Source organism: Centropristis striata, chromosome 20, assembly GCF_030273125.1.
Source record: "Centropristis striata isolate RG_2023a ecotype Rhode Island chromosome 20, C.striata_1.0, whole genome shotgun sequence".
In the NCBI taxonomy this organism is placed as follows: Eukaryota; Metazoa; Chordata; class Actinopteri; order Perciformes; family Serranidae; genus Centropristis; species Centropristis striata.
In genome coordinates this window covers 13,626,290-13,641,130 of record NC_081536.1, presented here as the reverse complement: position 1 = coordinate 13,641,130, position 14,841 = coordinate 13,626,290, and the positions used below count along the sequence as shown (strand labels likewise).

The window sequence follows — 14,841 nt, the reverse complement described above, 5'->3', positions numbered from 1 at the left end:
GTGAAATGATCAATTAATGTCATGTTACACTTTTGGTGACGTTTTTTGTGTTTCCTGCAAAACTTGAAAAAACGAGTTAGGCAATTATTTTAACAGGGTGACGAAGTGTTTCATCTGTGTTCATCACATAAATTGTCCCTATGTGCCTGTGCCTCCGGAGCATGAGTTAAAAAAAACGTACAAAGTAATTATTTAGTGTACAGCCTCTCACAATTCACTACTCTTTGCTTTTGTTCCTCTAACAAGGTTGTGAGTAGCAACAACTGTGAGAAATAGGAATTACAGTAAGACTAATGAAAAAAGTGAGTCAACAATAAAGATTTGCATTCAAACTGCGAACTTTGTTTAATACAGTGATACAGTAAATCTGAAGAATGTAAGACAAGCACATATAGCAGGCAGGTATTATATGCAGTTACAATAGAAAACTTACTTCTGCTTGATGAATAACTGTAGCCTCAATATCATCATACTTATAGATGGTGCAATAAGGGAACAATGAGTATTATATTCCTTATAAACAATACATAGAGTCAGACAAAAATAATAATATAATCATAATCAATTTCAATCATCACTTATGACCCACTAGGAGTGTGTGGCTGTGTCTGAATCTCCAGAGCTCTCTGGCTGTATTTTCAATCCTACTGATTGTGCCTTTGTTGGTTCAGTTACATTTCAGATGATATATATCTTCAAACCTTCACTCTGCATGACAAATGTCAAAACCTTTACAGTATCTCTAACCTATGAAAATATTCTTTCAAAATATAAAATATTTATAAAGAAATAAATACAGAACAACATTTACAGCCATCACAGCAGAACATTTTGACTGGCTAGAAGAATGACAGTATTAACTATGTGCAGTTATATTCATGTATCTACTTGTCTTAGTAACAGGGTGCTACAGTATGCACACATAAATTGCAGGGTGAACACTTCAAAGTATAAATTATGCACACATAACAGCAGGTAACCAATTTCTCATTCTTATGATTGAAGAATGGTAATCAGTGGAAATTATGCATAGCTGTGTTGTTACACAGTGGAATATATTTGACTTCCAACAAAACTCATTCCCATTTCAGTCTTGCAATTTGCGCTCCAGCTGTGAGAAAACCTTTGCATTGATTTCATCCACTTCATCTTCAACCTGAGCAAAAACAGCAATTGACAAAATGTTAAATTTGACGTAAAAGTTTGTAATCAATTATGACAAAATCTCAACTCTGTATAGTGACAAGTAAGTAAGAAGGAACATTTACTGCCTGGGTTCAAGGCTCAACCTTAAGGGATTGAAAGTTAAAATCAGAATAAGATCACAGGATAACTCCCTGCATATGATGATTTAAATATCAATACATAAACCTAATACTGAAACCAATCATTTTATAAGAACTATAGTGAAGCTTGGCTCAAAATAAAAATCTGCACAAATTTATGCTAATCCACAAAAACAAACTTCTACAACAAAACAGATCTTTGTAATCACCTGTTCCACATTGTCTACTTCTGGGATATAAAACTGCATCATGTTCTGAATGCCGTTCTTCAGGGTAACTGTAGAACTCGGACACCCTGTGCAGGAACCAACCAGCTTCAGCTTGACTGTGCCGTCCTCGAACCCCTTAAAGATGACATCACCTCCATCCTCCTGCACTGTAGGTCTTGTGAGGGAATGAGATCATATCAAATTGTTCAGAACAAAGCAGCACAGAGGACGGACAGATTAGGACTCTTATCTCAGCATGACTGTCTTTTACTACACTGAGCATCATTGTTAGGACTGCTGAGGAAACAAATATTAGAAAGGAAATGTATGATCAGGATTTACATATTAAAAATTCATAAAGTATCAAATAGTGAGCTACCTAATTGCAATAGGTAGGGGCGCTTTCACACCTATCTTGTGTGGTCCGGACTTTAGGACTTTTCAGTTTGATCCGAACCTAAATTCCAGGTGTGAAAGGTGCCGCGGACCAAAGAGGTGGTCTCGGTCCGGACCAAACGAACCAAGGTCCAAACCTTTTGCAGTGTGAAAACAACTTTTTTTTTAAAGTTCGGACCTTCGTATAAATGACAGGAAGTTTTTTGCCATAACTGGCAGGATTGCGGGCCGTTTTCTCCTCCTCTCCTGTTGACTGCGATCCAGTTTTCGCATGATGAGGAGGCTCATCTTGCGAATACCAAGCAGTCTCACGTATTGCTCATTAAGCTGGTGCTGCTGGTAGCAAAAGACCAGCAAAAGTATTACCACAGGTAAAAGGTGGCTCGCTGGATTCATTTTGTGTAAACACGTTAAGGAAATAACACTGACGTCAGTAGAATTGTCTTGTAAAAGTCCGTTATTCCTTTTGCAGTGTGAAACCAAAACCAACAGGACCAAATGTATACAATGTAACAGAACACGGACCTTGGTTCGGACTTTCAGGTGTGGAGACGCCCTAAGATAAGATGACTGACATAAATAAGTAGTACCTGATTCTGGTGTCCAGAAGCTCCTTTATCATAGATACAATATCATCATCATCCTCAGAATGACCTAAAATAAAGAAATAATACAGTGTGATATTGTGAGATGATTATACAGTAAATCCGCTCCATCAGAACAGGATGACTTATTTGGGAAAGTTGCATACTCACTGCTTTCATTGTGCACTACCCCAGTTGTTATCGGCTCACCACTCTCAAAGAAGTTAGCAATGGCATCCACAGCATGACGCTTAATGTCTGTCCATTCCACATCCTCATCTGTCTGATGATAAAAACAAATATGTCCTGTCTCAACACAATATTTCATAGGAATAGAATAACAGAGATAAGCTGTACGAGTACATTTAAAACTTACTTTAGTGACTGTGATAAAGTCTGGGCCAAAGAACACACTTTTTACTCCTTCAATATCAAACAGGTCCCTGAAAGAAACACGTTATCATGTTATTGTTTAACAAAAACCCAAAATATACCAATGAGAGCATTGAGTCCGTGTTCATGTTAGTTCATTCAGTGATAACAATATCCGCTTGTGCAGGCGTTTATCAAGAGTGTCACTGATGACTGCACTGCTTTTCATAATTTTGTTTTGACAAGACAAAATGTCTCAGCAAACAATCATGTCTACGCAATGCATTCCTGTATTGAGTTGCTTGGACTCAAAGAGGGTGTGTCACAGGATGCCTTCGTCACATCTACTGCATGTACTCTTCTACCATTTAACTAATCACTGTCAGAAACTGGAGACACAACCAAAACAGTTAAATGAATATACTATCCATTGTCAAATTATCATAATTATTAATATCTTAAAGGAGAATGGGAATGTCAAACACTCATCTGTGAGATAAACATTTTAGCTCACAAAAATGAGCATTTTAGTAAACCAAAACATTTTAGTTCTGCTGCCGAAAACAATATTTTGCAGACATAAATGGATCACTGGAGTGTGCAGCCTTTAAAAAACCTCTTCCTGTCTTTGTACACTGTACAACCATATAAACACCCCATGTCAAATCTTAGAATTTTTATTAACATTAGGGTTATGCAATATATGAAGCGAATTAAAATAATTTTTTGTGAATGACTAATCTACAGATCAGCGTCCATTACAATCTTGATTTTGGCATCTGCAAAGGAGTGACAATCCCTTCAACACGTTGTTCAGGTTGAAAAAATTGAATATTCAATATCTTGTGTGTCCACCATTTGCATTTCTCAGAGCAACACATCTCCTTTGTATGGAGTTGATCGGGTTGTCTATCGTGGTCTGTGGAATGTTATTCTATTCTTTCCGGAGGGCCACACGGAGCTGGCCCTCCGGACATTATCCGGAACTAGAACGCGGTCACGGACACGCCGGTCCAGAACATCCCAAAGATGCTCTATGGGGGACATGTCAGGCGAATACAAACTCTCAAACGGCCTATCATCCGATAATTAACATTCAGCTGCACAGCAACTGCATGTTGGACATCCCTGAATCCAGCATGCCAATGCCGCGTTCCTGCATGACCTGAGATATCTGAGCTATGATGACTTATGACAAAATTTGACATTTTGGGATGGCCTTTTATTGTCCCCTGTATAAGGAGTGTCTGGGTACTTCTCATTCTGTCTGATCACCGTCTGGAAATGCCATGTACTGAGTGAAATCACTACATCGCTGAGCAAATGCTCACTGACAGAGAGATGGATTTAAAATGTTACAGAAATCAAGAGAAATAATCCTATTGTACAAGTAAAAGTCAGCATATATTCACTTAGAGTTGTTAACTCCGTGTGGCATCAATATTTGACATGGGGCGTTTATATTTTTGTTCAGTATACTTTGATTTCATAACACAACACACACAATGAATATGCAAACCGGCAAGGGAACTAATGAAAGTTATTATTATTTTCAGTATTGATGCCAAAAGTTTTTAGGTCAAGCGATGGATCATTTAGTTTGAAAAAAAAAAAAAAAAAAATGTCCATCCCAGTTCCTAAAAGTCCAAGGTAAGGCCTTGTTAAGTCACTCCAAAACCTAAAGATATGTAGTTAATGATATAAAACGCAGATAAGCAAAATACCTCCATGTTTGAGCATCTGAAAATAAGAACAGCAAACTTGACACACACCTGGCTAAAGATGAACATTCAGCCGAGCTTGAAGTGGGAAAGTCAAGCGTCCCACTTCCCAGGACAGCTTTACCAGGGAGAAACTTCAAGCTACTGGGGTTCGGAGTGTCTTGAGTCTGGATGGACAGGTGTCTTACTGAAATAAGAGGTAAGATAAGTGTTTCAATCCTCAGAGGGAAAAATTCAAGAATCACAGCAGCAGCAGCAGCAGTATAATGAAACATAGAAGAGGTACAGAAGAAAACCAAAACATATGACTAAATGTAAATAAAGGTTTAAAAGACAATAAAAACATAAAGAAATAAAGTTAAAGTACAACACTGAAGTAGCAGGCTTGAAATAACGCCCTGGATCACTGCACGAGTGATTTAGTGAAGATATGTATGGTCTGTCAATAAATATAAATGTTTACATGAATATGAATATGTACTGGCTATCAACAAATAGTCTATCAACAGTGGTGTAATATAATAAAGTACATTTACTCAAGTACTGTACTTTAGTACAATATTTGAGGTACTTGTACTTACATATGTAACTTTATACTTCTACTTCACTACATTTTAGTGGCAAATATTGTACTTTTTAGTCCACTACATTAAGCTGTTACCTTCAGTTACTAGTTATTCTTCTGTTCAAGATTTAAAATGAAGAAATGTGATGCATTTAAATGATTACGCATTTTGATGAAATAACCATATAAAAGTATATTAAGTAGTTAAATTAGCCTTTCCTAGACAACAGTAAAATAGATCAATGCATCAATAATAAAATATATATTTAGAATATATATGACAATCTGAGTGAGCCCATTCTGCATACTGAGGACTTTTACTTTTGACACTTTAAGTTCATTTTGATGCTGACTTTGCATTTATTAAAGTAAGTTTTGAACGCAGGACTTTTACTGTAGTGAAGTAATTCAGCAGGTAATAATAGTACTTTTATTTGAGTAAAGGGTCTGAATATTTCTTCTATCACTGTCTATCGATAGGTGTAGATGTGCATATATGTGAATGAATGAATGAATATATGATCCATGTGCAGGTGCTCCAAGGTCCATGCAGGATCCAGTACTAAAAGGTCCAAAGTAAGTAACAGAGAGCAATAAAAATATTAAAAAAACAACTTCTTAGTAAAGTTTTATATTATTTTTCTCTTGTCCATATTAAAACATGTGGTAGGAACATGATGACAGAGAGTGAGTGAATGTATTAAAAGTGTCCAAACAGTGTTTCTCACTGGAGAAGTGTGTGGGTCTTGTCCCGGGAAGCTTCTTGGAGATCTGGGTCGAGCACTGTGAGTGGAACGAGCTTCTGGTCTTCACCGGAAACCTTGCGAAGAAAAAACCGACAACTTCTGTCCATCAATATAAGAATTAAACTCGTTTAACTTTACAAAGCAAGGAATACATAGTTAAGCAGCGTTGGTGGATGAAAGAAACCAAGTGTAACGAGCTGTAACTAACTGTTAAACAGAGGATTTGTTGTTAAAGTTTACAGCCTGAGCTAGCAAGCATTAGCTAACTTACAGTGCTTGGCATCTGTGAATACACATATGAAATCAAACACGATCAAAACAACGGAAATAACAAAAATGTTTCGTTATCTCAACATTTATGTGGATATTTGGATTATAGAGACAAACAGTTATCTAGTGTCGCAGTTCGCTAGTTAGCTAATTAATTAGCTAAATCTCCACCACACGCCTGAATGAGAAGTTAACGCTTTACAGACGCATTACAGTTGATCATATCAGCACTATAAGATGTGTACAAAATTATATGTCACAGCTGGAGAGGTTCAAACCTAAGGTGAGCCGTATTTCTTGCCCGTAACAACTGCAGAAGACCCCATCTCATGTGCGCAGCCATTTTGTTTGTTTTGAAAATGAGGACCTCATGTGGTGACAGCACGAAGTCCTGACCAGAGCCGCGGTCAGATATTCACCAAATGTCCTCAGTAAAAACAAGTTATTGGTTAAAAGAGACCGAAATAAATAATAACGATAAAAATGAAATAATACAATTAAAATAATGCTCTAAATGTACTAATTAAATAAATAAGATAATTTAAACTTAATAATTAAATAAATAAAATAATTGAATATAATCAAATAATAATTCAATAATAAAAAGAATATTGTGTATTCACGAACAGTAACTGGTGTTATAGAGTGCCTTAAGGGTTCGTGTCAATAGCTATTATTAATTTTATTTTAATAATTAATATGTGTATACTATAAATATATGAATATAATTATTAATATGTGGAAGTATTCGGGCCCTATATTTTAGTAAAAGTACTAATATGACACTATAAAAATTAGCCTACTCTGGAAAAGTAAAAGTCCTGCTTTGAAAATCAATGTAAATATAATTTATTGGTTAAGATTTTTTGTTAAGTTGATGGATATTTAAATTTATAACAAAACATATTATTTTCATCATATGTTTTGTACGCAACAGTCTTTTTTTGTAAAGTTACTTAAGCTGTCAGATAAATGAAGTGGAGTAAAAGTATGTTATTTTCCCTTTGAGATGTTGTGGAATAGAAGTAAATAGTTGCATAAAAGGACCTAAAATTAGTTCTCAAGCACAGTACTTAAGTAATTGTACTTATTTACATTCTGCCACTCTGCAAGTGCATGTCTCCAGGTTGTTTTTCATTCAGTGACAACTCATTGAGATGTTACCGAAGTGGTTGTAGTCTACTTAAGAGCCACAATTTAATTACGTATACTCAATTACAAGTACAATGCCTGCATTTGAAAGTTTACCTCATCATGTTTTACAAGAGTTAAAACTTCTATCTACAGTAACTAGTATACTTAAGTTGAAGTGCATAAAAATACAATATTTCACTCCAAAATGTAATAGAGTAGATAAAGAGTAAAATATAAATCATCCAGTATACAGCTCCGTTAAAACTAATTTTTATACTTACTACTATAATACTTTAGTATAGTTTTTTATGACATTTTTCAAGACAAATAAACTATATGTATCTATATCAATATAAAAACATACACAAGACAAATACAAAATGAAATAAAAAATACATTCAAAGAATTAAATAAAAAATGTGTTTTAATATAAATATATAAATACATACATTTAAAAAAATATTTCTCCTACAATTGATCACCAAAGCGTCAAAACTGGACTTACTGGAATAAATGTTTCCAGCAGTGACTGACAGGTAAAACAAAGCGTGTCTCTTAAGATTAACATTGCGATTCCATCACTAGTCCCACAACAAGAAATTCAACCTCTGCATTTTACCCATCCTTTTTTTGGCATACCAGTGAACACACCGTGCATTTGTTACATAACAGTCTGTATTGTTCTGGTATGTATCTTTTAAACTTCCACACTCACAGTGCTCACATACCTAACCCAACCCTAACCATAACCCTACCTGTTTAAACAGTTTTCACGCATCAAACCCAGAGTCACTGGTATAAGAAACTCCACCGTGTCTGATTTAGATGTTTCCTGAAGCAGCTGTGTAGATTAAACAAACAATGTGACATCAGCATCAAGAAGGCCAACCCCATGTTTCCCAACATGTGTTCTTACAGGACAAGGTGGTGCTCCAAAGGAGTGGCAGAGAAAGAGAAGACTCCCATAAAAGCAGGGCTGTAAACTGGATGGTGGAAGACTATCGCTATAACACTTCTTGAAGAACAGGAACTGCACTTATATTAGGAATAGCACTTTGTTTTTTGTTCCAGTACAAATCTTGCTCTGTAGGTATGAGGAACCCCTGAGGAGGTCTAACAGTGAGTGTTTTGGAGTCACCTGGACTTAAGGAATTCTTGTTTTAATTATTAACCTGCATTCTGCTTCACCAACAAGACATGGTGCTCTGGATTATCTTTCCCATCTCCCTTTCCCTGGTGTCCTTCATCGGAACATGGAGTGTGTAAGTTTACCAAAAACATGCATTTCCTCTTTTTTTACCTGAGTGTTATTAGAACATGTTTTATTTTAAAGTACAGCTCATATTCTGCCTGAGTCTGTTTGCTGTCATGTAAATGCAAAGTTTATATTAACTTTATTGCCATTTTGGTAAACCTGTTCATCAGTCGTATTTACATTTGAACAGTGGTGGAAAAAGTCTCATTAAATTGATCATGTTTTTTATGTTAAGTCTCGACCTGAAAAGTAACTAAAGCTTTAAGCTGTAAAGTGTTCGTAAGGTTTCATGATGACTCATGATTGGCACTTTTGACAACAGCACACATTAAGATTATCAAGTTTTGTGTTTGAACTGTATATTCCCAGCTCAGGACATTGTGATCCCAGCAGTAATACTGATAACTGTTGGCCCTTAACAGGAAGTAATGAAATGGCATGACATTATATCCAGCTGACATGTTTTTCAGATGTTTTTATACTTTTTTTTCATGTATATATATTTTATATTTTACTCTGAGTATGTGCATGTAAAAGTTAACGTCATGGGAAAAATCCCCCACTGCCTGCCTGCACTTGAACACATTATGAAACAACAGTTTTGAAATATGTGATCCGGTTTGTTTGACTGTTGCAAGGTGTGCACACCAGACTTTCAAGACGAGTGACAACATTGCCCTTTTAACTGTAACATACATCCCAGCAGAGCAGTGGTGTTTTTTCCCCTCATTCAACTTTGTTTATAATGTCAGAAATATGTTAAGTATTTTAGCACTGAGTCAGCATGAGTTGTATAGTGACAAATGAACGGCAAAAATAAGGTGTCGGTAAAAATGCCAATTAAAATGAGCATTTGTGTAACTATGGGGTTTTTTTTTGTTATTTTTTAAACATATGTTTATTGCACATTTTGTTAATTTACAAGCAGTGAACAACATGGAACAAGAAGGCACATACAAGAAAACAACAACAATAATGACAGCAATAATGATGATGAAAATAAAATGTGTATACAAATCAAGATAAAATGAAAAGATAAATAAATCTTCAGTTCAGCTCATCATTCCAGACATCTATTTCAATATCATTTTTCTAATTTCCTTGAGAAAAACCTTCCTGATATTCCAAAACTTGTCAAGCTTGTAAACATAACTTTGGTTTGAGAGGTATTCCTTTTTCAATGAATCGACTGGCCAGGTTCAACACCTTTTCCCAAAAAGAGAGTATAAAAGGGCATTCCCACATGCAATGGAATAAAGAAACTTTTTGTTGCTTACATTTAATGCAAGCATCTGGAATATTTGGGTTAAAAAGGTGTATGTGTATTGTAGTAATTTAGAGTTTGTATTCACAGTTTGAGTTTGAGCTGTTCAACAAGCTCTAGCCCATTCTTCCTCTTCCTCTTTTCTTGCACATCGGATCTCCATGATTGTGATATGTTTTGTGATGACTCCTTGGATTTACTTACAAACAAATTATAAATAAAAGAACACCTGCCCCTTGGAGTCTGAAAATCTCATTGAAAAGTCTTCAAGAGCAGACAGTCGGGGAAGTTTCAACCTATTACATTGCCTGGACAGTATGAAACTTCTTCGAAAGACAGGAAAGTATGATTGTCTTTAAAGAGGTCATCTATTTTAGCTACACCTCGAGATGCTCAGATTTTAAACCCGCTGTCTGCTCTTCCATGCTGAATCATTACCACAGATAGGAGAAAACTGTAACTATGGTTGTTTATTGTCAGGGTAGGTTTTGGAGTTAAAAATATATTTAACTCAGCTGATTCAGTTAACAGGAATGATTGAAGTTCTACATTTATTTATTTATTTTACATTATATTTATTGGGTTTTAGCATTAAGTTATGAGCTTAACATAAAATATTCAAGGAAAAAAGAGGAGCTATTCATTTTTTAATGATCAATTTTTCATTCATCCATTTCATAGAAATTTCCCAGAATTTCCTGAATTTATTTGATTTAGCTCTTGCCACTTATTAAATTTCTTCAGTTCAAGGCAGGGCGCCATTTCTCATCAGCACATTGCAGCTGTTGGACTGCCAAAACACTACCATTCAGTAGTTTTTAATCTGAATTCCTATGATATCAATAATGTTATAGATCCTAAATATATTAATGGCGTCACTATATTTTTCTTTTGTTTTATTTTTCCAGATATGGCCTGGCCTTCGCCAACAAACACGTGTGCTCTCTCAGTGACTGGTGAGTTGTGTCTCATTATTGAAGGCAGTTGATCATCAGCGTTTAATGTGACAGATTCTCCAGAACTTTATTCATTTGTTTTCAGGGGACGTGACAACTACTGCAAAAGAAATCAGTCAACAATTGGATGTTGCCTTGTTCCCACTATAAGGTGAGGAGGCACTGTCAATATTACACTTTTTCTTTTTCTTTTACATTTTATTTTATTTTATATATATACATTTATTTATATTATTTATATATATATTATTTATTTATTTATATATACATGCTGCTGGAGTGGATTTCATTGTGTTTAATGCAATGGATATAAAGCATCTGAAATTAATTTTTTCCTATCCTTTACGAAGTAAATTAATTGAACATATTATGTGATTTCAGCTCAAGTGGAACCAGTTTACCAGAAAATTCACTTTTTACAGCCACAATCAATGCAGGATCCTTTCTGTGTGAGTTTACCTGCTAACGACACATTCTATTAGATTTAACTGGTTCATGATTTAACAGCTGTGATTTTCTCTTCAGTCCTGCTGTTCTGTTTGTTCCACCATGCCCACATTATGGAGAAGCACGCATGCCAGTCTATGATGAGCAAGTTTGCTTTAGTGTTTGGTGTGGTGGCAGCGCTGGGAGCATTCGCAGCTGGAAACTGTAATGTAAGTACGGCACTTCCTGCTGAAATAAGTTTAATTATCCGTTTTAAATAGCTATTTAAGGGCCCATATAATCTGTGAGATAAGGTCATCTAACAAAACAAGAGTGGTGAAGATTTCAGAGACAAATACTGCACTTTTTAATTCAATACATTTGTTGATGACTTAAGTCAGGCGTTACTTTGAAGATAAAGATTTAAAAAAACATAATAAGTACAGTATTATACAGCAAACTAAATCACTCAACAGTATATTAAAAAAAAAGAAATAAGTAAATGAAATACTGCAGCTTGCTACGACACTGCAATGCATGTAATATAGAAAATATGTAATATAAGTATTAGAGCTTTTAGTTAAGTCAAAGATCTTACTACTTCTTCTGCAAAACAGTAATCTGACTAGATTAAAGCCAAACAGCTTCGATTTTCACCTGTGCTCAAACAGCAAACAAAGGTGGGTAGCTGTTTGTTTAATGTCATGTAGTGTGATAAAGAGCACGAGCAAAGTTGGCTCAAGCTTTTACACCTCTTACATAGTTTTTAACATAACTTAACCATTTTTATGTGACCCAAAATAGACATAAATGTATCAAAGATACAATATTAGCATTAGTACTGCATACCAGACTGTAAAACCAGTTTTACTGTTAAAAAAAGAGTTAAAGTTTTATTCTACCATTATTAAATTGTGGAGATTGACCACCCAAACACTTGACCTCTATCTCTGCAATTAAATGTGGCAAATTGACAATAAGTTAATAGGTTGCACTCCAACTGAATGGGATGGTTCTGATTAATTCATTGTTCATGTATTGATCCCGGAATCTTCTGTCTGACCCTCACAGCCGCTTCACCTTGCCCTCCTTCACTACCTCGGAGCTGCCATCAGTTTCACGTGCATCTGCTTCTACACCATTCTGCTGACTGCACTGACCGGGCGGTGTGTGCTGACAGGATATGAGAAAATTCTCTACCCGTTACGCATCACCTCCACTGTGGTTCAAACCATCGTCACCATCTGCTGTATCCTTTCATAAAAACTTGGAGCTAAAAAAAAATCTGCACAATCTTTCTATTTGAGAACAATCTTGCAGTTGTGATGATAGATTTGCAGTGAATTGTGGCTGGTTTGGTCAGCTGGATGACGGTAAACACAATAAACATGGTAAGTTCATTTGGCGGGGCTTATAACAGGACATATCAGCTATAGACTTAAGCAGTGACGTCTAAGTCCACTCTCCAGCTGTTCTATGGCTTTGCCTTCCCTTTGTGCAATAGTTGGATCTGGTCTGCTGCTCTGTTTGCAAAGTGGGACAGGCTACATTAGTCACTTGACAGAATTACAATGAATGTCATTTTTAACTACATCAACCTTTAAACATTGTTTTTCCTGTAACACGAAGCTTCATATTATTGACATTTGGAAGCTGCACAGTGTCACAACACATGTTCTCTTTTAATCTCAGATATGCTATGACACCACTTAGTCACTCACATTTCCATGTTTGGACACTGAACTGCCAGTTTGAAGCGGCTCACGTCAAAATTTAAACCAGTATCTGTGCACACGCTAGTCTAAAGTATGTGTGCAAGAACAATACATATCCTATCACAGGATGATAAGAGCAGACACCATGCCTCCTTGTAGATCTCCATTTTGTTCATAAACAGTTCCCAAAGAAAGTCTCTTACAAGTGACCTTTCCAAAGCGAAACATCAGCCACTAACTGCTCCATACAGGTGGTTTACTGAACAAGTCTACTAGGCCCAGGGGCCCAAAGGCTCAGGGGCCCCTAAGCCAGAGCCTGTGTGTTAAGTTGCTGTAAATAACTTGGCATTTCTTGTGTCAAAGCTTAGTCAGTCATGTCAATAACAGAGCCAGAAGGTCCCACTGAAAAACTGAAGGAATAGCCTAAACATTTACCTTGAAGATGTCAAGAAAAACTCATCATGATACATTTTGACTGAGTGTTTATCCCCTAAGGTTGTCTGTAGGACTTTAAAGCGACTGAGTACTCTATGCAATATCAGCCTTCAACTCTGTGGAAATTTTTTTTTCTCAAAAACAGCAACAGAAGCTTTGTCTATGAGGGCCTGTTTATGTGACATTTCTGTAAAGTTGTAGTTCATAAAGACCCCATAATGTTGTCATCCACCCTGATGCATCTGAATGGAGCCCCTCGATCATATGACACAGGCCTGCAGGCCAATCTGTAACTGCATGACAATGCAATAGATTTTTGCAGATTTTTGAGTGGAATGTTAAAGTACTGAGAGTGCTGCCCTTTGAGGTACATTCTTAGCCATATTTTGCATGCAAGATAGCCTAAAGTTATCTGACTATAAGCACTGTCACATATGTCTTACAAGGAATGCTGCATGTCTGGTTCAAGGGGCCTGTTGTCATATTCTGGTTCTATACATCTTTAACTTGAAACCCTACAGATACAGTTTTGTTTGCCCAGGAGGAGTACTATTACGTCCACTTGTCGGCTATATTTGAGTGGATGCTCAGCCTTAACTTGGAGCTGTTTGAGCTCAGCTTTGCCGTGGAGTTTTACTTCTTCGGGTCCTACATGATCTCAAATCTGTTGAACAAACGAGAGGAGGAAAAGCATCTGATGATGTCAATGTCCTGATATGAGGCCGCCACGATCCAGCGTAAGCACACAGTCAGTGAGGATGGACTGCGTAACACATCTGTAGCCGGACCGTGGCTGGAGGAGAAATAACCCTTTTCATCACTCGGCTGGGATGGATTTACAGCCATTTATGGATTATGATATCCCACCATTTTGATACTGTTGCCTAAAATTGTATGATTTTCTTCTTTGGGCATTTCAGTTTCCTATTCCTTATTTATTATGTAAAGCAAATGAACAAAACATATCAGTTGTATTAGGTTTTTGTGTAAGTCACAGAGACAATTAACAAACAGAACAATTAACCTGATGTGTCATACTTCTTATTTATGTTTTTTTTTTTTCAATTACCATTTATCAAATGTTAATACAACAACAATTCCTCACTAGGTACACTATTAAGGACACACTCATGAAAATCTCACTGATGTTAGCTTCACATTAAAGCCCTTTAAGCGCTTACATAAAGCTTTGGCACTTTAATAAAATCATGACCTCTGTACATGCTGAGAAGTCTGTTATTCTGCTCATAAACAGATTTTTACTTTAAGATCATCAGAAGGGTGGAGGACTCTGCAGTACATCCATCTACGTATCAGTCCCTGTGACAACAAAAGATCCTGTTTGACTGGATGACTCATGCAGAGTGACAGTTAGAAAACAGTGAATAGTGAATTCAGTACATTCTAAACTGAAGACGTCAACACCTTACTGATCCAGAAGCACAGTGTTGGTTAGGAACAGTGCAGTGGGTGTTGTCCCCGTCCTTTCCAATACAGTTTTTAGGTG

The 14,841-nt window shown here is 36.2% G+C and overlaps 2 protein-coding genes across 3 annotated transcripts; one reads left to right on the top strand and one right to left on the bottom strand.

Annotated features, from left to right (window-relative positions):
• Window positions 1-326: 326 nt before the first annotated feature.
• Window positions 327-6,519, bottom strand: zgc:110319 (uncharacterized protein LOC796111 homolog). Its single transcript, XM_059323829.1, has 8 exons — window positions 6,428-6,519; window positions 5,862-5,953; window positions 4,620-4,755; window positions 2,852-2,918; window positions 2,647-2,758; window positions 2,482-2,545; window positions 1,496-1,670; window positions 327-1,156 (listed from the first exon to the last, which is right to left on the bottom strand). The coding sequence occupies exons 1-8, from the start codon at window positions 6,490-6,492 to the stop codon at window positions 1,088-1,090; spliced, it is 780 nt and encodes a 259-aa protein (XP_059179812.1). The 5' UTR covers window positions 6,493-6,519; the 3' UTR covers window positions 327-1,087.
• Window positions 6,520-8,207: 1,688 nt separating this feature from the next.
• si:dkey-228d14.5 (uncharacterized protein LOC796266 homolog) lies at window positions 8,208-14,554 on the top strand. 2 transcript variants are annotated; one of them, XM_059359708.1, is made up of 8 exons: window positions 8,208-8,369; window positions 8,479-8,545; window positions 10,711-10,758; window positions 10,844-10,909; window positions 11,140-11,207; window positions 11,284-11,414; window positions 12,256-12,433; window positions 13,856-14,554. In XM_059359708.1, the coding sequence occupies exons 2-8, from the start codon at window positions 8,481-8,483 to the stop codon at window positions 14,047-14,049; spliced, it is 750 nt and encodes a 249-aa protein (XP_059215691.1). In that variant the 5' UTR covers window positions 8,208-8,369; window positions 8,479-8,480; the 3' UTR covers window positions 14,050-14,554. The 2 variants fall into 2 exon arrangements, with proteins under 2 accessions (XP_059215691.1, XP_059215690.1); XM_059359707.1 differs by having other exon boundaries at window positions 8,208-8,373.
• The last annotated feature ends 287 nt before the right edge of the window (window positions 14,555-14,841 follow it).

Excerpts from the sequence above, each read along its gene's own strand:
- zgc:110319 (XM_059323829.1), bottom strand. The coding sequence starts at position 6,492 with ATGGCTGCGCACATGAGATGGGGTCTTCTGCAGTTGTTACGGGCAAGA. Across the intron at positions 5,954-6,427 it reads AGAAATACGGCTCACCTTAG|GTTTCCGGTGAAGACCAGAA; the intron begins GTTTGAACCTCT and ends TTTCTTCGCAAG. Across the intron at positions 2,919-4,619 it reads GAATGTTCATCTTTAGCCAG|GGACCTGTTTGATATTGAAG; the intron begins GTGTGTGTCAAG and ends TGTTTCTTTCAG.
- si:dkey-228d14.5 (XM_059359708.1), top strand. The coding sequence starts at position 8,481 with ATGGTGCTCTGGATTATCTTTCCCATCTCCCTTTCCCTGGTGTCCTTC. Across the intron at positions 10,759-10,843 it reads GTGTGCTCTCTCAGTGACTG|GGGACGTGACAACTACTGCA; the intron begins GTGAGTTGTGTC and ends ATTTGTTTTCAG. Across the intron at positions 12,434-13,855 it reads AACCATCGTCACCATCTGCT|ATACAGTTTTGTTTGCCCAG; the intron begins GTATCCTTTCAT and ends GAAACCCTACAG.